The sequence below is a fragment of the Monodelphis domestica genome, chromosome 5, assembly GCF_027887165.1.
Source record: "Monodelphis domestica isolate mMonDom1 chromosome 5, mMonDom1.pri, whole genome shotgun sequence".
Taxonomy (NCBI): domain Eukaryota; kingdom Metazoa; phylum Chordata; class Mammalia; order Didelphimorphia; family Didelphidae; genus Monodelphis; species Monodelphis domestica.
The window spans coordinates 229,095,570-229,114,930 of NC_077231.1; the positions used below are offsets into that span (position 1 = coordinate 229,095,570).

Sequence of the window (19,361 nt, forward strand, 5' to 3'; positions counted from 1 at the left end):
GCCAGGTGCAGAAGAAGGGATCATGTGAGGTCCTTGGGATAAGGTCGTTCCCAGCAAGGGGGATCAGGGAGGGCTCCATGAGCAAAGCTACTGGATACTGCGGAAGGTTGTTTTGACATGCCAGTCCCTCACACTATTTTAATATGGGTTGTTTACTGGAACCTACACACACGTCTGGTCCTCACATACCGTGACTAATGAGCTAGAGCTCTAATTACCCAGGCAGATGGAGTTCTCTCTTAAAAACATGAATTAAGCAATAAAATGTTACTCCTGCTTACCTTCAATGCAAAGCAAAGCAAAGCAAGGCTTTGTTATCTTCTGGTTTTTCTCCCTCAACCCCCTCCTTCCCAAGCTCCAAAGCAATGGCTTCCAAAGGAATCAAGAAAGGAATTTAGGAAGATTAAAAGAATACTTATCAGATTAAACAAATACTCAATAGTGTGACCTTTAGCAGGAGAACCATACAGCAGAAACACATAAAGATATCAATCATCCTAGCAACAGCAAACAAGTTCAAATATGACAAACAGCACAAAAAAAGAGGAGATGTTATTTAATGGAGGAATAGAACTGAAATGAAATGAATGACCTTCCCCATTATCAAATTAGAAACCTAGAAAGGAATTTTATTAGAATATCTGTTCACCGGCATCTGCACAATAAAAGACAAGTGACTAGGGAAGGTCTTCTTGAACTTTGATTCAGGGTACCAACCTGATGGGCAGTTGCTTCCTTCTGCCTGTCCTAACACTTAATGGTTCTCTGGGTGATACACACCTACACTGAACCATGAAAGTCCCACTCCATCGCCATGTCCCTTATCTAGAAAATTAAGAATATGGAATAGATATCTGATAATGTCGTTTCTAATTCTAACATCCTAAATTCTATGTTCCCAGCCCACATCCTACCTTCTCCATATAGCCTTCCTCAACTAATCCAGCCTGCTTTGGTTTTTCCTTTATCTGATTTCTTAAACCAGTAGGGTCAAACTCAAATGGAAAAAGGAGCCACTAAATCATACACAAGGATCCCTGCAGGCCATATACTGATCTAGAAAAATCACAAAGGAATATTATCTATGTTACATTGCATTTTAATTATTTTTGTTAAATTTTTACCTATTTTAATCTGTCAGGGGTGGGGAGGATACCCAGGAGTGGTCCACACATATTTGACACTTTTGTCCTAAAGCATATAATAGAATTTAACACACAAACTTGATACTCTGTAGTTTTGTATTTTTCCCTTAGGAATATATATATATATATATATATATATTTATGTTAGTCTTCCCAAATAGATTGTAAACTCCTTGGGGGCAGTACACTACCATGGATTCACAATTCTCACTATATATTAAATGTGCAACAGGTGCATGTTGGGGAGTTGGAGCTTCTTAGAGAATTCAGAAAAGGGATAACTCATCAGAGGCAAGCTTGGCCACAGGATTACATTCTAGCACAGCAGGGAAAACTGTGGTAGCTGTTCATTTAAATATATTGGAAGCAGGTAGGTGGCACAGTGAATAGAGCATTAGATCTGGAATCAGGAAGATCTAAGTTCAAATCCAGCTCTGACATTTACTAGCTATGTGACCCTGAGCAAATCATTGTCTGTCCCAGTTTCCTCATCTGTAAAATGAAAATAATAATAAAATCTACCTCCCAAAGTAGTTGTGAGAATAAAATGAGATAATTTTCTTAAAGTGCTTTATGAACCCTAAAAGCACCTTATAAATGCTAACTATCGTCATTATATTTTGAATCACTGAAATCTGAAGACTAGGATAGACCTTAGGGGTTATCTAGTCTCCCCTCATCATATTACATTACTGAGGCCCCAATAGATTAAAATATCTTACTTAAAGCTACAAAGCATTAGGGTTAGAGACAAAGCTAAAATGCAGAATTCCTGACTCTTCCTTCAGTACTTACAACCCCACAAGCCACTCCACTGTTTGACTGACTAATTAATTACAGCTCCCAATGATTGGGACCATTTTTCTGGGCCACAGTCCATCCCTTACCACAGATCAAACAAAAATTGTAGCAGGATGGAATAATCTGAACTGTTTGGGGGGGGGGAGGAATAAAAGCCCCCTTTCATTTTTGTTTTCTTTTCTCCCTTCCAAGATTCTCTATGAAACATGCAACAGGTACATGTTATGGAGCCAAATCTGAGAGAATTCAGAAGAGAGAGGATTTACCAGATGATGCTTGGTCAGAGAGGCAAACAAGAAGGAGAACGTTAATAGGTGACACAGATTGTTGCCCAGCTTTCTCCAAATCCTTTGGACCAAGGGTCCCTATTCTGGCTGAATTTCAGTCTGAAAAAACCGGTTTGAAGGTACTAGGAGAAATGTCAGTGAGGAAACTTTCCAGTAAATCGAGGCGGGATGGAAAGAAAAGGAGGGGGAGGGGTGTAAAGTGGTACTGAGCACCTGTATGAGTGAGAGCCAGGGCTGTGCCCACACAAGCCTCACACCTCAATTATAAGGAAAGATTTAACGCAGACTCTGGAGTAGATACGAAATAACTCACCCACGTCCTCTTCATTTTCACTTTGCGCTCCCTTTCCCCCCCCCCCCGCACCCCCTCCGCTGGCAAATCTCTTCTTATTATATAAGGGGAAAACCATATAGTCCCAGATAGAGAAAAGGAACATTTTGTCCAACCTTGGGAGATTTGCCCTAGTAAAAGACTCCCAGATATCAAAACAACTCAGTGTCTGCCTGCCATGCAGAGGAGACAAAACATTATGGGGGGTGGGGGTGGAGGTGGAGGGAGGGGGGGAGGGGGGGCGAGGAGGGGGGGAAAGGAATCAGAATGCGCAATCAGTATGCATTTTAAAATCTAGCTCCCAGAATGCTGGCTTGCTCACCCCAAGCCATTCAGCAGATTTCCCTTCCCTGAACACTAACAAAAATAAGTGATGATGTGTAAAATTCAAAAGAAAAGAAAACGGCAAATGACAAAACACCAGAAACGATAAACAAATAGCACTCACGGCTCTGAAAAATCCTTCTGCCTCTCCTGAAAGGTCCATAGGAGAAGGGGTTTTCCAAGCCGCCCCCCCTCCTTTGTACAGGCAGGTTCTAAGACTCGGCTGCTATGCGATGCTAGCTAGCGCTGCCGCACGACTGCAACAGATGGGGACTAGCGCTGGGTGTGTTCCTGGACCCTGATGCAGCGCAACAAGCGGATAGCAAGGAGCATGGGCTGACCCAGGATACAGCACAGGCAAGGGTTCGGGAAGCTCTACCCAGCCGCGGCCCCGCTGGGGATGCCCCGGGGCCATCTGCGGAAGCTGGGGACGGGGGGAATGCAGCAAGCTGCCATTGCTACCTGAGGCAGGGGCTGGTGGAGAATCAACTACTCGCTGTACTGGGGATGTCTGCAGGAGGGAGGGCTGGGATCTCTTAAAAAGACAGGCACCAAGGCAGCCAGACCAGACAGCAGAGCTGGTGATGCCGCAGCCGATGACATCTGGACCTGAACGGTTCCTCAGGCCTAGTTCCATTTATCAGAACCCAGACACCTGAAGTTGGATCTTTGGGTCACAGCTGGGGCAAGATTCTCAAATCTGAAATCCCTCCGGGGCACACACTCCCGCATAATCTGAATGCTCGGTATTCTCCCTAATGAAAGAAGCTGATAGCGGTTCCCTTCCATTCCCAACCTAGGTGAGGCAGACACGAACACCCAACGAATTAAGCAGTTAGAAAACAGCCCCAGGATCCTAGACTGGGGCTTTAGAGATGAAAGGGCTCTTTGAGGTCATCTCGTCCACCTTCTCCTACGGCCCATGGGGTCACAAAGAGTCCAAAACGACTGAAAGGATGAACAACAACATCCAATTTCACTGTCAGAGGTGAGGTGATATGGGTAAGTCACAAGTTGCTGATTCAAATCCAAATCCCCTTTGGCATCAAATCCAACCTTCCTTTTATGCCAGGCAACAGTATAAGACAAAATCCTTGCTCAGAGTAGTTTACAATTTATCTGGAGAGGCAAGGCTCATCATAACTGCCTGATGCAGAGGAAAAGTGCCAAAAGCAAATGCAAAGCTCAATCACTTTTATTTACTTGTTTTTAAACACTTACCTTTTGTCTTAGAATCAATACCAAGTATTGGTTCCAAGGCAGAAGAGTGGTAAGGGGGTAGGCAATGGGGGTCAAGAGACTTGCACAGGGTCACACAGGTAATAAGTGTCTGAGTCCAGTTTTGAACCCAAGACCTCCCATCTCTATGCCTGGCTCTCAATCCCTTGAGCCACCTAACTGTCCCCCAGCTCAATCACTTTTAAACTGCTGGAACTGTCTAGCAATGGAATGTAAGACAGTGAACTACTCATCACCTCAGGTATTCAATCAGCTGCCTTCTGGAGATGGTGGAGAACGGATTTTTTTAAATGGGGAGAAGGTTGAACTAGAGGACCTCTAAGGTCCTTTCCAGTTCTTATATTATATAATTATATGATTTTAAATATATGATTAAGAGCTACTATGTGGTTTGGGCAATAAGTGCTACAATAATTCAAAGAATTCCTTTCAATTCAATATGTATTTACTGAATTCCTATTAGGAACAAGGTATTCTGTTGAAAAACCAAAGACACAAAAATAAAACTAAAAGTGTCCTTATCCTTGAATATATTGTATTCTACTGGAACACTTAGAAGTAAATACAAGGTATTTTCAGGAGGGAGAGATCATTGAGTATGAGTTGGGGGTGGGGAATTAGAAGGGAGGGACAATGAAAGTTTCATGGAGGAGGTTAACAACAAGGTGGTGCAGTGGATAGAGTATTGGGCTTTGAGTCCAGAAAACATGAGTTCAAATATGGTCTCAGACAGTTCTTTTGTTGTGTGGCCTTAGACAAGTCATTTAACTTCTGTTTGCCTCAATTTCTTCAATTGTAAAGGATAATACTAGCACCCATCTCCCAGGGTAATTGTGGAGATTTGTTAAGTGCTTCACACAGTGCCTGGCACATATGAGGTATTATATAAATGCTAGCTCTCATTCTCATCCTCACTGTAATTACTATTACATGAATCTTATAGGATGATAAAGATTCTGAAATAAAAATGATTGAGGAGATGTATTCCAAGGCTGAGTGGATGGAGTGGCTTGTACAAATACACAGAGGTAGGAAATGACATGTGGAGTCCCTGGCAGGCAGAGCTCATTAAAATGAGTAATATGAAATAAAGTTACAAAAGAAGGTTGGAGCCAAAGGCCTTAAAAGACAGGATGAGGAGTCTGGATTAATTTTATTCTAGAGAAAATAATGCACCCCTTAGATTTGTTAGCAGAGTTGAGGACACAGTCAGACTTCTGACATATCTTTTGGCAGGAGTGTGAAGAATGGTTTGGAGAGATATGAGAAGCAAGAGGCTTATAATAGTGTAGACAAAGGGTGATAAGAAGTGTGTGAGTGAAGGGAAGGGGATGAATCCACAGCATGTTATGGAGATAAAATTGATAAGACTTAGCAACTGATTAAACATGGGAGGTGAGGAAAAAGGAGGAAGAATCCACTTTAACTCTCAGGTTATAAACCTAAGTGACTTGGGAAGATGGCAACATGTGCCTTCAGCATAAATAGGGAAGTCTAAAGGAAAGCAGGTTCAGGGGATACAATAATATCTTCAATATTGAACTTAAGGTACTTTTGGAACTTCTAGGTGGATATATTCAATAGACAGTTGGTAATGAAGGACCAGAGACCAGGAGAAAGATTGTGCATGATGTATAAATATGGGAGTTGAAACGATAACAGAATCCCTAGGAACTAATTGTTACCCCTAACCCTGACATGTCCTCACTATTCCTTTCCATCAAAGTTCTATCCATTCTTCAAGTTTAAATTCAAGTCCCAATTCTGTGAGGCCTTTCTTTGCTGCTCTAGCCTTGCCTTCTGATCTCTTAATCATATATTTATGAAATCGCTCTCCAGAGTTACCAGTAATATCTTAGTCGCCATATCTGGTGTTTTTTTCTCTGTCTCCATCCCTTCTTGACCTTTCTGCTACATCTGATACTGTTGACCATCCTTTCTTCCTGGATACTCCCATCCCTGGGTCTTCATAGCACTAATTTCTTCTCTTTTTCCTTCACTGCCTGATTGCTCCCTTGTCATCTCATCAACCATCTATGAAGATGAATATACAAGACTCCAGACTGAGAAGAGGAGTCAGAATAGAGCCTTGAGATCTATACTTCACGGTTTGTAGGAGAAAGATGGGGAACTAACAAAGGAAGCTAATAAGTAGAAGTGAGATGGGAAAAGGAGAGAACAATCCCAGAAGCTAAAGAAAGAAAAATGTATCTAATGAGAAAGAATTCCAACAATGTCAAAAACCAGAGAAAAGTCATGAGATGAGAATTGATTATTGGATTAGCAGATAAGAAAAGGCTGTTAACCTTCAAGAAAGTATTTTCATCAGAGATGTAGGCTAAAAGACTGTAGAAGGGAGGGGATGAGGATAAAGACATTAATGTGGAGAAATCATAGTAATGGTTAACCATTTCATGACATTTTAAGGTTCACAAAGTGCTTCATATTCATAATCTCATTTGATCCTCACAACAATCTTGTGAAGTAGGGATTTAACAAATGAATAAACTGAGACACAGACAATTTAAGTGACTTTTCCAGTGCCACACACAGCCAGCAAGCTTTTGAGGAAGAATTTGAACTTGGGTCTTCCTGATTCCAAGTTGAACATGTCGAACCGGCATAGTACAACACAGTAAGTCAGGGAAGGCCCCATGCAAGAGGCACAACAAAGGATTGTTTCTTTTTCTTGAAGGATATTATATAACAAAATGAAGGCAGGGAAAGAGTATAGTTGAGTTTAAGAAAGAAACTAGTTTTTCACTCTCTGTATAAGAAGTCAGGGCTAGAAGGTCAAGATGTAAGAGGGAAAAGCTATTGCTTTTTTTCACCACTGATTTACTCGTTTTAAAAATCTAGAAAGATCTATCTGAGAAGGTTCAGACCTTTTCAAAATCAAGTTGTTTCATTTCCTAAAGAAACGAGGGACAGAATAAAAAGCACCAAGGGAACGGGGTCCTGGCTCAGCTGCTAATGTATGTTCCCCATGACCCTTGAGTGGGTAATAGGGCTTTTGAGGTCTTGTTCTCTTCTTCTGAAAAATGGTTATAATATTCACCCTATCCATGTCCATGGGAATTGGGAGGATCAAAGGAAATAATGGACAAGAGTCCTCTACAGATCTAAGTGATTAGGGGACCAGAGGGTGGTAGTGAAGTAAATTCAGAACTCAGCCAAAAGTCAGTACCACTGAATAACTCTGCCACAAAGATCCAACATCCCACTGTGAGCAAAGACCCCCACCACAACCAGGCCACTTAAGTTCCTGCCAATCATAATATTTTCTTCCTTTGGCTCTGGAATTTGTATCTGGGTTTTTGCAGGATTGGTTACTGGCTATATGCTTGACTCCAAGGCAAACAAATAAACTATAAACAAAACAAAACCCTAATTGCCTTTGCTTGGAATAGCTAAAAAATGCCAAAGAAATGAATTCTGTTATCCAAAAGTACACCGTGGTTTTCTACCATCCAAAGCAAGTCCAGGGAATGACATATGGGGTGTTAATTACTTAGTGGGTTGCCAACATATTTCATGTCTTAGGTACCCAGTATTACTCATCGGAGAGCTGGAAGCACAAACAACTGTGTTCAAATGCAGCAGTCACAGCTAGCATTCTCTTCTGTGCCTCTTACTTCCAGATCTCCACCCTTCTGTCACCAGTACCTAGATTCTCACTGCTTTTACTGGGCCTAGGATTCATTTCTCGCCTTCTCAGTTAGAACACTTTTGGTGTTCTTCCTTTTTGAAAAAGTGTCCTTGAAAGCAGAAGGGATCAATGGATACAGCATAAAGTCTCTCCTTAACCTACTAACAGCTCATCCTGGCACCAGTTAATCTTCTAAAATACCACTTTGTAAATAGCACTCCATTCCAGAACCTTCAATGGCTCCTCAAGACCTTCAAGAGCTAAACTCCTTAGGCTGGCATTCAAGGTCCTTTCCTATCTAGCCCTACTTCTACTTCTCCAGCCTTATGTCTTGCTCTTCCATTTTTCCACATCCCACTGGGTCCAGCCATGCCAGTCTCTTCATTGCTTCTAGGAGAATGGAAAACTTATTGAAGGCAAAGGTGGGTTTTGGTTGGTTTTTGTCTTTCTTTTCCCCATATATTGGTTTGTGGGACTGGATTAGATTGAATTTGAATACATAGCAGGCAGTCTACTCTTACTTCTTCATCATTACCCACATTAATCCTAATTCTGCTGTGCCCCTCCCCATTCCTTTCCACATAAATTCTACCTACTCTTCAAGTTCAAATTCAAGTTCCAACTCTGGGGCTTTTTCTTGGCTGCCCTAGCCCTGCCACCTTCTGATCTTTTAACCATATGTTTATGATAGCACTCTCCAGAGTTACCAGTAACACTTTAATTGCCCCCTCTGATGGTCTTTTCTCAGTCCCCATTCCTTCTTGACTTCTTTGCTACTATTGAACACCCTTTCCTACTTGATACTCTCCTCTCTGGGTTTTCATAGCACTAAATTCTTCTGATTCACTTTCTACCTCACAGCTCACTCCTCTGTCATCTCCTTTAATAGTCAATCATGGATCACACACATTGACTGTTCTCCAAGGCTCTGTCCTGAGACATTTTCTCTTTCCTCTCTCTTACTTACTCTTTTGGTTACTTAGCAGTTCCCCTGGGTTTTATTACCATCTCTATGCCAATAATTCACAAATTGATATATCCAGCCCTACTCTCTCTCCTGAGATCCCAAACCACATTAATGATTGCCTATTACACATTTTGAACTGAATGTCCCAGAGACATCTCAAACTCAACTTGTCAAAAAACAAACTCATTAGCTCACGTCCAAACCCTAATTTTCCAAACTTTCCTACTTCTATTGAAGATACCATCATTCCAGTCTCTCACATTTAAAACATAGGCATCATCCTTAGTTTCTCACTCTTCTTTCTTGCAACTTACCCAATCAGCTGCCAAATGTTGCATCTCTCACATCTGATCCTCCCTTCTACTCAGCAATCTTTCTCCTCAGTTGAGGTTCTTGCCTAGATTATTGCCAACAGCCTTCTAACTGCTCCCTCTGCCTCAAGTTTCTCCCTGCATACTATTGCCAAAATAATTTTCCTTATGCACAGGTCTAACCATATCATGCCCCTGCTCAGTCAATTCAAATGGCTTCCTATTACCTTTAGAATCAAAGAGAAATTCTGTTTAGTTTTTATTTTTGAACTTAATTTTTTTCCATTAACAAAAATCTACTTTTCCCCCTTTCAATCTCTCCTCCTCATTGGAAAAAAGAAAAACAAAACGCCTGTAATAAATATGCATACTCAAACATTAGGCACCCATGATTTTAAAAATTCATCTCATTCTGCATCCATTGAGGGGGGGAGTTGGGTAGATTGCATGCTTCATTAATTTGTTGTTGTATATGTTCCCCACCCCCCTACTTTTCAATTCATGCTGCATCAGTTCCTGCAAGTCTTTCCAAGTCTGTGTGAGGCCATTCCCCCTTCATTATATTTTATAGCACCAAAGAAGTCTATTATATTCAAATGTGGTAATTTGCTTAGTCATCTCCCAATTAACAGGAATCTCCTTAGTTTCCAATTCTTTGCCAAAACAAAAGGAAGTGCTATAAATATTTCTGTCCATAGAATTCCTTTTCCTTTTTTTGACTGTGGTGTAGTTATGTCAAGGATATATACAGTATAGTAACTTTTGGGGACCAATTCCCTGTTCAAACATTAGCATGTTAATGTGCAAGTTCTCCCACTGCCCCTTCAACATTTGTCATCTTTGACAATACGATCAATGTGAAGTGGAACCTCAGAACTGCTTTAATTTGCATTTCTCTGATTATTAGTGATTTGGAGCATTTTTCACATGGCTATGGCTATTGACAGTTTGGATTCTCTCCTTTGAAAACTGCCTACTCATATTCTTTGGCCATTTGTCCATTGGAGAATGGCTCTTCTTTTTTTTTAACCCTTACCTTCCACCTTGGTTCCAAAGTATTGGTTCCAAAGCAGAAGAGTGGTAAGGGCTAGGCAATGGGGGTTAAGTGACTTATTTGCCCAGGGTCACCCAACTGGGAAGTGTCTGAGGCCAGATTTGAACCTAAGATCTCCTGTCTCTAGGTCTGGTTCTCAATCCACTCAGCTACCCAACTGCCACATAGCAGCACTTATCTTTACAAATGTGAATCAATTCCTTATATGTTTTCTATATGAGACCTTTATCAAAGAAACTTTTTGCCAAGATTCCTCCACCCCATCCTATTATTTGCTTCCCTTCCCGTTTTGGTGTCATTGATTTTGTTTGTGCAAAATGGTTTAAATTTAATATAATCAAAATATTCAATTTTATCTTCTATGATCCTCTTTCTCTCTCATTTGGGCATGAACTGATCACCTCTCCATAGATCTCTGTGAAGCTTTTAGAGCCCTTCTCCATCTTGCCCCCAAATATCTTTCCAGCCTCACTATACATGACTGTCCTGCCTGTATTCTCTGAACCAGCCAAGCCTAGTCTATCTGGCTTTCTTGCTGATCTTCATACTTTCCATTCTATCTCCCATCTCTCTGATTTACCCTAGCTGTCACTCATTTCCAAATGTTTTCCTTCCACAGTTCTCTCAAGAGTACCTGACTTCCTTTGAGATTCAGCCTAAGCATCTTCATCTGCATAATGAAGTTGTCCCTTCCAACCTACCGTATATTTAACCACTTTGTATTTTTCTTTCTTTTAAGTCATTCACGTCAGAACAAACATCATCTACTGAGCTCCTACTGAATGTGTAGCACAATGCTAAGATCCAAGGAAAAGTGGTGGGGGGAATAAGACAAAGAAAAGGTAGAGATTATGGGAAAAGGCACCCATGGGGAAGTCTGGACTGAACCGGGCTCCCAGAACTAAATGGGTTGGCTCTATTTTCCTCTTTCCTTTCATCTTTGAATCAAGGTAGACAGTGCCACTAAACTAGAAACTGCTTTGTGGTCATTACACATTTAATACATGAATGGAGATTTGTGGGGTTCAAAAGTGGGAGGGAGGACACTCAATGGAGGCATGTGGTACAGTGCTTGGTACATTCTATGAACACAGCAAGTGCTTAACAAATGGTTTTCCATTCATTCATGAGAAGCATTTTGGGTTTATTCTGTATAACTGTATTCATGTATTTGTCATTCCAATGAAAATGTAAACTCCTTGAAGTGGGGATTATTTCATTCTTTGTATGTGTATCTTTAGCACCTAGGATAGTATCTGCTGGCACATATTACAAGAACTTAGTAAATGCTTGTTTTAATTGAACACTCACATGATATTTAGCTTATACTACCCTTAGAGATCATTTCCAAGGATCCTTCTACCCACAAAATTCTATGACTGTAAAAAAAATTAAGGCCATTCAAAGTCATTGAATAAGCTAACTCATTTCAGGCAAGAAGGATAAACCAACCAAAGTAACAACCAATTTTTGAGTCAGCTAACTAGTATTGGACTGAGAGGAGTGGCTTTAGATTCAGAAAGTCTTGAGTTCAAATCCAGCCTCATAAACTTGTTAGCTGTGTGACCCTGAGCAAGTCATTTAACCTCTGCTTGTCACCATTTCCTCATTGTAAAAGCAGGATGATAATTGTTCCTACCCTCTCAAGGTCGTTATGAAGACAAAATGAAATATTTGTTTGACATTTTACAAACCATAAAGCTTTATATGAATGCTAGGTACTGTTATTCTGTTTCTGGCTTTCTAGCTGACCAAAGTAACCTCTCTCTTCTCTGAATTCCTATAGTGCCGACTTCCTAAACCCATTGGGCATTTTGCAAAGATGACCCTGTCCCTTCTCTGGTTGCATTACTTCAGGTTGCTATTCAACCTCTCATGCATGTGTTTATACAATGTCTTATTTCCTCAATTAGACCATGAGCTTCTTGAGGGCAGGAACTGTGTCTCTGTGTTTCTCACTGCCCCTAGCACAATGCGCTACAGCTTTATTTCACAGCACTCCCCTTCACATACCAAACTCACTATTCTCTGGATTTGACATCCTGTCCTTTGTCTCTTTGAATTCAGGCAGGCTGTCTCTGCTGGAATACACTGCCCCCTTTATCTATCTATCTATCTATCTATCTATCTATCTATCTATCTATCTATCTATCTATCTATCTATCTATCTGTGTCTGTCTATCTATCCATCTATCTATCTATCTGTGTCTGTCTATCTATCCATCTATCTATCTATCTATCTATCTATCTATCTATCTATCTATCTATCAGAACCTTTCTTCTTTCTTCAATAGCAAGCTCCTCTGGAAAGCCATTTCTGATACCTTCCACTAAAGAGATTCTTTCCTTCCTTAATTTTTCTACGGCATATTTTTTCTGGATCTCTCCTTTGATCTCCTCTACTCCCTATCCTATATTCTCTCTTTCTCTCTCTCTGTCTCTCTGTCTCTCTGTCTCTCTGTCTCTCTGTCTCTTTGTCTCTCTCTCTCTCTCTCTCTCTCTCTCTCTCTCTCTCTCTCTCTCTCTCTCTCTCTCTCTCTCTCTCTCTCCATATATATATAGTATTTATTGAAACTCTCTAGTGCCAGGCTCTGTGCTAAATGCTGGGGGTTCAAAATGTCATCTCTTCAACAAAATAGGAGCATCTTGAGAGCAGGGATTAGCATGTTTATTTTTGATTTCTCAGTCCCTAGAACATAAAAAATGCTTAATACATGTCGACAAAGCTGAAATGTATAATAGGCATTATCGGTTGACTGGTTGGTTTAGAAAGAGCGACTCAAAAAAGCAAGGGAAGTAAATATTCACTCTGACTCGGTGGATGATCTGTGGATATTCCATGAGAACATTCATTGTGGAACTTGTAAAGACTCAGATATTCATTATGATCTTACAATCTGGCTCCAACTCTCAAAGTAGATTCTTTCACTGAGGTATACTCAGGTAGTATACCCCTAGAAAATACCTAAAAGAAATACTAGAGGAATTGGTTCTAGAAACATCTCCAATGAACTGATTCTATCTTTCATCTGGGTCACAGTCCCTCTATGACCAAGCATATACATGTCTTTTGTTCTCTCAACTTTTAGAAATTATTTTCACTCTCTGTGCCTCAGTTTCCTCATCTATAAAATGAGATGGATGTTCTAGATACTATCTATAGGTCCTTCAAGCTCTAAATCCTACTATTCAACTCAACAAATATTTATTGAACTCCTATTATAAGCCTATCCAACCTACAAAGAGTTGTCAAAGTAGACAGCTGCCTATGAAGCAACATGAGTCAGCCTGGCAGAGCAGAGACACTGCTAGCCATTCAGTTTGGAAAACTTAAAATCAAATTCTGTCTCAGCCATTTATGACCCTGGATAAGTCATTATGTTTCCTCATGTGTAAAGTAGGAATAATAACAACACCTATCTTATTGGGTCATTACAGAGGTAAAATGTGATTTATACATTTGGAAGATTTAAATTTATTTTTTGTTGTTGTTCAGTTTCAGTTGTGCCTCATTCTTTGTGACCCCTTTGGGGATTTTCTTGGCAAAGATACTAGATCAGTTTGCCATTTTCTTCTCCAGCTCCCTTTTACAGATGAGGAAACGGAGAGTAACAGGGTTAAGGGATTTGCCCAAGGTCACACAGCTAGTGTCTGAGGTCAAACTTGAGCTCCAGACTCGGCACTAGATCTACCCACTGTGCCACCTAGCTGCCATGTGAGTATATACATGTGAATACATATGTACACATATGTAGATAGAGCTACTATTTAAATGCCAGTTATTAATGTTCAGGGACCCAAGAAAGGCCATTTTTATAATTATCTTTATTTTTTAATGCAATAATATTACACTGTGGTATACATCAAGTCACACGTACTGTTGTAAAGAATGGAAGTCCTGGGATAGACTAACTTAGAGAGGGCACAAATTTCAAGCTACTCCCTAGAATACACAAATACCCTCTTCTGGATCTGAGATCGAATACTCTGCTAGGTGCTATGGGGGGGGGGGGGTGTTACCAAAGATACAGGCATAGTCATTTAACATCTGTAGGCTTACAATCTATATGGGGAAACAAGATGTACAGATTTAGAACAGCCAGTGATGGTAAAAACCACAAACAGTAACTTCTGTGATATAGAGGATCGATAAGGTAAGAAATAGCAGGCAGCTCAGTGAATTGAGAGCCAGGTCTACAGTCAGGAGGTCCTGGGTTCAAATATGACTTCATGCACTTCCTAGCTGTGTGATGCTGGGCAAATCGCTTAATCTCCATATCCTAGACCTGACTGTTCTGCCTTCAAACCAATATACTGTATTGATTTTAAGATGGAACAGTAAGGATTTGGGGAAAAAAATAATGTAGGGAGTCCAAATCCAGCCTGACACCTACTAGCTATGTGACTCTCAGCAAGTCACTTAACCCTGTTTGTCTCTGCTTTCTCATCTCTAAAATGATTTGGATGATGGCTAACCATTCCAGTATCTTGGCCAAGAAAACTCCAAATGGGGACCCAACAATTGAACAACGACAAACTCTGGAGGAACTCGCATTCTAATTGGGAATCCAAGAGGTAAATAACAAGGTGCACAGAAGATAGTAGAGTAGATGGAAGATAATCAGAGAGGGAAGGCATTCCTAGTAGAAGGAACAGGGAAGGGTCTTCCAAAGAAGGCAAGCTCTGAGCAAAGTCATAAAGAAAGTGGGAGAAATGAAGAGGAGAGAATGAGGGGACAGAGCAGTCCAAGCATGGGCAACAGACAGTGCGAAGGCATAGAGATGGATGATGGAACATACCGGTTAGGTCTTGAAGGTAACCTTTGGAGTGACATAGAAGGGTAAGACAGCCTTTACTTCTCATAAGGCTCCCCCTTGAATGGTGAGCTCACCATCCTCCACTCCTTTCAATGCCCTACCCTTCGGATGGCCACAGCCTACCCTAGCAATGCAGCCTTACCAACAAAGGAGTTCTTTGCTCTTTCAGGAATTTCTAGAGTGAGATGATGGCATCTAGGGCACCCTGGACATGGAGCATCCAGCCCCCACTGGGACCATGGATTATGGTGATAATTATGAAGAGCCTTAGGGACCATCAAGTATCAGGAGGAAGAAAAGTATGGAGCAGAAAGGAAAAACCTTTCCCAAAGAGCAAAAGATTCGAACCCAAGACTGGAAGGATGGCAGGGTTTTGTTAAGTGATAAGAAAGTGATTAGAGTGTTCCAAGCATGAAAAAAGGCACAGTAAAGGGTGTGGGGCTTTTGCCTGGCATTTAGCACAGTGCCTTGTATGTAGCAGATACTAAACACATGTTTTAATTCTAAGGAAGCCAAGCAGATGGACTGTGGGGAGGGAAGGGAGGCTTCACAAAAGGAAGCAGCAGTAGGTGATAAAACTGGATAATAGGGACAATGGGTTGGGCCAAGATTGTGGAGTACCCTGAATTCCAGACTAAATTGCTTTCATCAGTAAGCTGACAATGAGGGTCTTTTGAACAAGATGAGTAATGAAATTGGTTCTGTGCTTTATGGATATCTGGCCCCAATGTATAGAAGGGATGAGGCAAGAAGGAGTGAGAGACTGGAAGCAGAAAGCCTGCCGAGGATGCCATTCAGTGGGCACGAGACAAGAGGGGAAGCTACAGCCTGGAGAGGTCAGTGCATAGAATCATTATATAGAATGAATGGATCTCTCCTATTCTATGTGGCATTATTTTGACCAGATTTACTCAGCTTCCCTTCCTTCTCCCAAGCAGGCCCAATCCACAGAGGGTGGGTTCAACAGTTAATTAATTCACAATGGAAAATTCCCAGCCTTAATTAAAAAAAAAAGGAGGAAGAAAGAAAAGAGAGAAGAGCCTCCAGCAATTCATCAGCATAGGGAAGCTGACCTGTTGCCAAGCCTGGCTGTATCACTGTTAGCATCTGAAGTTGCCTTAGAAATATCCACATCAACTTGGTTTTATGCTTTAACTCCACCCTCCCCCTCTGTTGTTCCCATGGCCAGGAGAAATGAGATGGAGAGGGGTCAGGACAGATTGACTCTTTCTCTCCCTCTCCCATTCCCTCCCTCCCTTCCTCTCTCTCTCTCTCTCTCTCTCTCTCTCTCTCTCTCTTTCTCTCTCCTCCCTCTGTCTATCTTTGTCTTCTCTCTCTGTCTCTGTTTTCTGTCTCTCTTTCTCAGTCTCTGTCTTTTTCAACCCTTACCTTTCATCTTACAAACAATTTTCTGTATTGGTTCCAAGGCAAGAGTGGTAAGGGCTAGGCAGTAAGGGTAAAATGACCTGTTTAGGGTCACTGAGCTAGGAGATGTCAGAGGTCACCTTTGAACTCACAACCATCTGTCTCTAGGCCTGGCTTTCAATTCACTGAGCCACCTAGCTGCCCCCTTGCCCCTTTCTCTCAAAAGCTTTCCTTCCTCTGCTCTACCTACTGACCTCCCAGGCTTTAAGCCCCATAAAAATCCCATCTTTTCCTAGAAGCATTCATTGACTTCTCTTAATTCCCGTGCCTTTCTTCTGTTAATTATTTCCTATTTATCTTGTATATGGCTTGCTTTATATATATTTGTTGTCTCCATTTCCCTGCCCTAAGAGTAGCAATTCCTTAATGGGAAGCCCCACTTTTTGTATCCCCAGTACTATAACAGGCACAGTGTCTGCTACATAATAGGAGCTTAATAAATGTTTATGGACTGACTGAATGATTCTGGGTCTTTGGAGGTCATAACTATGCTACTTTTCAAGGATTCAAGAACTGGGACATTCTGGTTGAGAACCACTGTGGAGGAGACAATAAAGCCCAAATCTGGGACTTCCTTTCAGGATCCCCAAATCCTGGGTCCACTTTTACTTTTCATCTCCCTGTGAGGTTTAAAATAAGTCACTTTCCTTCCTTTCTTCCCCACAGCTATAATATAATATGGTGGTACCTGGATCTCTCTGGCTACTGGAATTTGGCATGGCCTTTTCTAGGTGTTGATAAGTACAATTTGTAGATTTTATTACAGAGCTCTACACAAAGTAGGTGTTCAATAAATATTTTGTTTTATTTCTCTGTCTTTTCCTCAATGTCAACTGTTACTTTCTAATATGTTGGCTATTAGCTATTACCTCTTCAAACTTCAAACACACATCCCACCCCACCTGCAATCCTTCGAATCTATGAACTGAGAGCTGCCAAGAAAAAACTAATAACCCCCCTTACTATGGCCAAACCTTACTTGATACATACATAATTCTAAATCTGGTGTATGAGTTTGAGGGTTGCTATCTCCTTCTCACCCAGAAAAAGTGCATTGGCTCTCTCTAGAGATAAGCATTTTCTTCTTAAAACTGGGTTAAAGGCTGTCTTCAGAATAACTAGAGTTGCTACAAGCCCAAACGAAGAGGGACTATCAACTCTTATATTCTAGAAAGTTTCTTTTTTTGGGTAAAAAATGAACTGTGTCTTAAAGGAAGTCATGATTCAAAGAAACTGCAATGTGAATTCTTTTGTAAAGTAAAAAGTCCTTCTGCAATGAGACAAATCACCTCCAACCATCTCAATTTTCAGTGTTTGTAGCTTTATCTATCAAGCTTTTTAAAGAGATGCTAAACAAGTTGTGGTATATGGTTGTGATGGAATACTACTGTGACATTAAGAAATGATGACCAGGTTAATTCTGGAAAAAAATGGAAAGACCTACATAAAATTATGAAGAATGAAATTATTAGAACCAAGAGAATATTATGTACAGTAACAGAAATATTGTTTTGAACAGAAACATAAAATTATGTACAGTAACAGAAATAACATGCTGTGAATTAATACAACTATTCTGGAGAACAATATGGAACCATGCCCAAAGGACCTTTATAAAACTGTGCATACCCTTTGACCCAACAATACCACTACTGGATCTGTAGCCCTAAGAGTTCAATGACAAGGGAAAAGAACCTACTTGAACAAAAATATTTTAGCAGCTCTTTTTGTAGTGGTAAAGAAATGGAAATTGAGGGGGTATTGGGGTTTGGATGAACAACCTGTAGTCTATAGTTGCAATGAAAAATTATTGAGCCATAAGAAATTATGACCAGGATGAAATCAGAAAAACCTGGAAAGACTTATATGAACTGATGCAAAGTGAAGTGAGCAGAACCAGGAGAACATGCTATTCAGTAACAGAAATATTGTATGATGATCAACTGTGAAGGACTAAACTATTATCAGCAAAACAAGGTTCCAAGATAATCCCATAACAAAAAAATGCTACTCATAATAAAAAAAAATGCTACCCAGAACCAAAGAGGGGACTGTTCGAATCTGACTGCAGATGAAAGAATACCATCCTTCACTTTATTTCCTTCATGAATTTAAAAAATTTAATTAATTAATTTGTTAATATAAATTGTCCATAAGTGTCCCAGCCTCTCCCCACTCTTCCCACATCACAGATGGGAGAGAGACATGTTCATACAAATTAAGTCTTTTAGGTTTTTACCATTCGGTTCACTCTCTGGAGATACCATTCACAATTTATTGTTCCAGTGTTAATTCTGTGGTGTATGATGCTCTCTTGGCTCTACTCATTTTACAATTTACAATACTAATTCTACAATTACAATTTTACAATTCATTATCCTGTGTAGTTCTTTTGAAATAAAAAAAAAATTAGCCTACTCATTGTTTCTTATGGAACAACAGTATTACATCACAATCACATATCACAATTTGTTTAGTTGTTCCCCATTTGATGGACATCCCCTCAATGTCAAATTCTTTGCCAACACAAAGAGAGTTGCTATAAATACTTTGGAATATATGAGTTCATTTTCCTTTTCCCTGATCTGCTTGGGAAAGAAATCCAGCAATATCATTGCTGGGTGTAAGCTCTACACAATTTTATAACTTTCTGGTTATAATTCCAAATTGTTCCCCAAAATAACTGTATTAATTCACAGCTCCACCAACAGTGTATTAGCGTTCGCATTTTCCACATCCCCTCCAACATTTGTCATTTTAGCCAATCTGATGAGTGTGATATATCTCAGAATTGTTTTGGTTTGCATTTCTCTAATCAGTAGTGACTGGAGGCACTTCTTTTTCATAACCTATACATGACTTTGATTTCTTCATTCAAAAATTATCTGTTCACATCTTTTGTGCATTTATCAACTAGAGGATGGATTTTTGAAATTTGACAAAATTCTCTATATATTTTAGATATGAGACCAAGAGGCTGACTATAAAATCCAACCCCCCCCCATTTTCTG

At 40.4% G+C, this 19,361-nt stretch overlaps 1 protein-coding gene across 4 annotated transcripts in view; it reads right to left on the bottom strand.

The window, feature by feature from the left end:
* The window catches only part of PRKAG2 (protein kinase AMP-activated non-catalytic subunit gamma 2), a 463,538-nt gene that overhangs the window by 346,847 nt on the left and 97,330 nt on the right, over positions 1 to 19,361 (bottom strand). Inside the window, exon 1 of one of the 4 annotated variants that reach the window (XM_016426254.2) lies at positions 3,013 to 4,220. The exons of the other annotated variants lie outside the window; for them this stretch is intronic. Within the exon in view, the coding sequence (XP_016281740.1) occupies positions 3,013 to 3,051 (39 nt within the window). The 5' untranslated portion in view covers positions 3,052 to 4,220. Of the gene's footprint in view, positions 1 to 3,012; positions 4,221 to 19,361 lie in introns of those variants that run through there. 4 annotated transcript variants of the gene reach the window in all.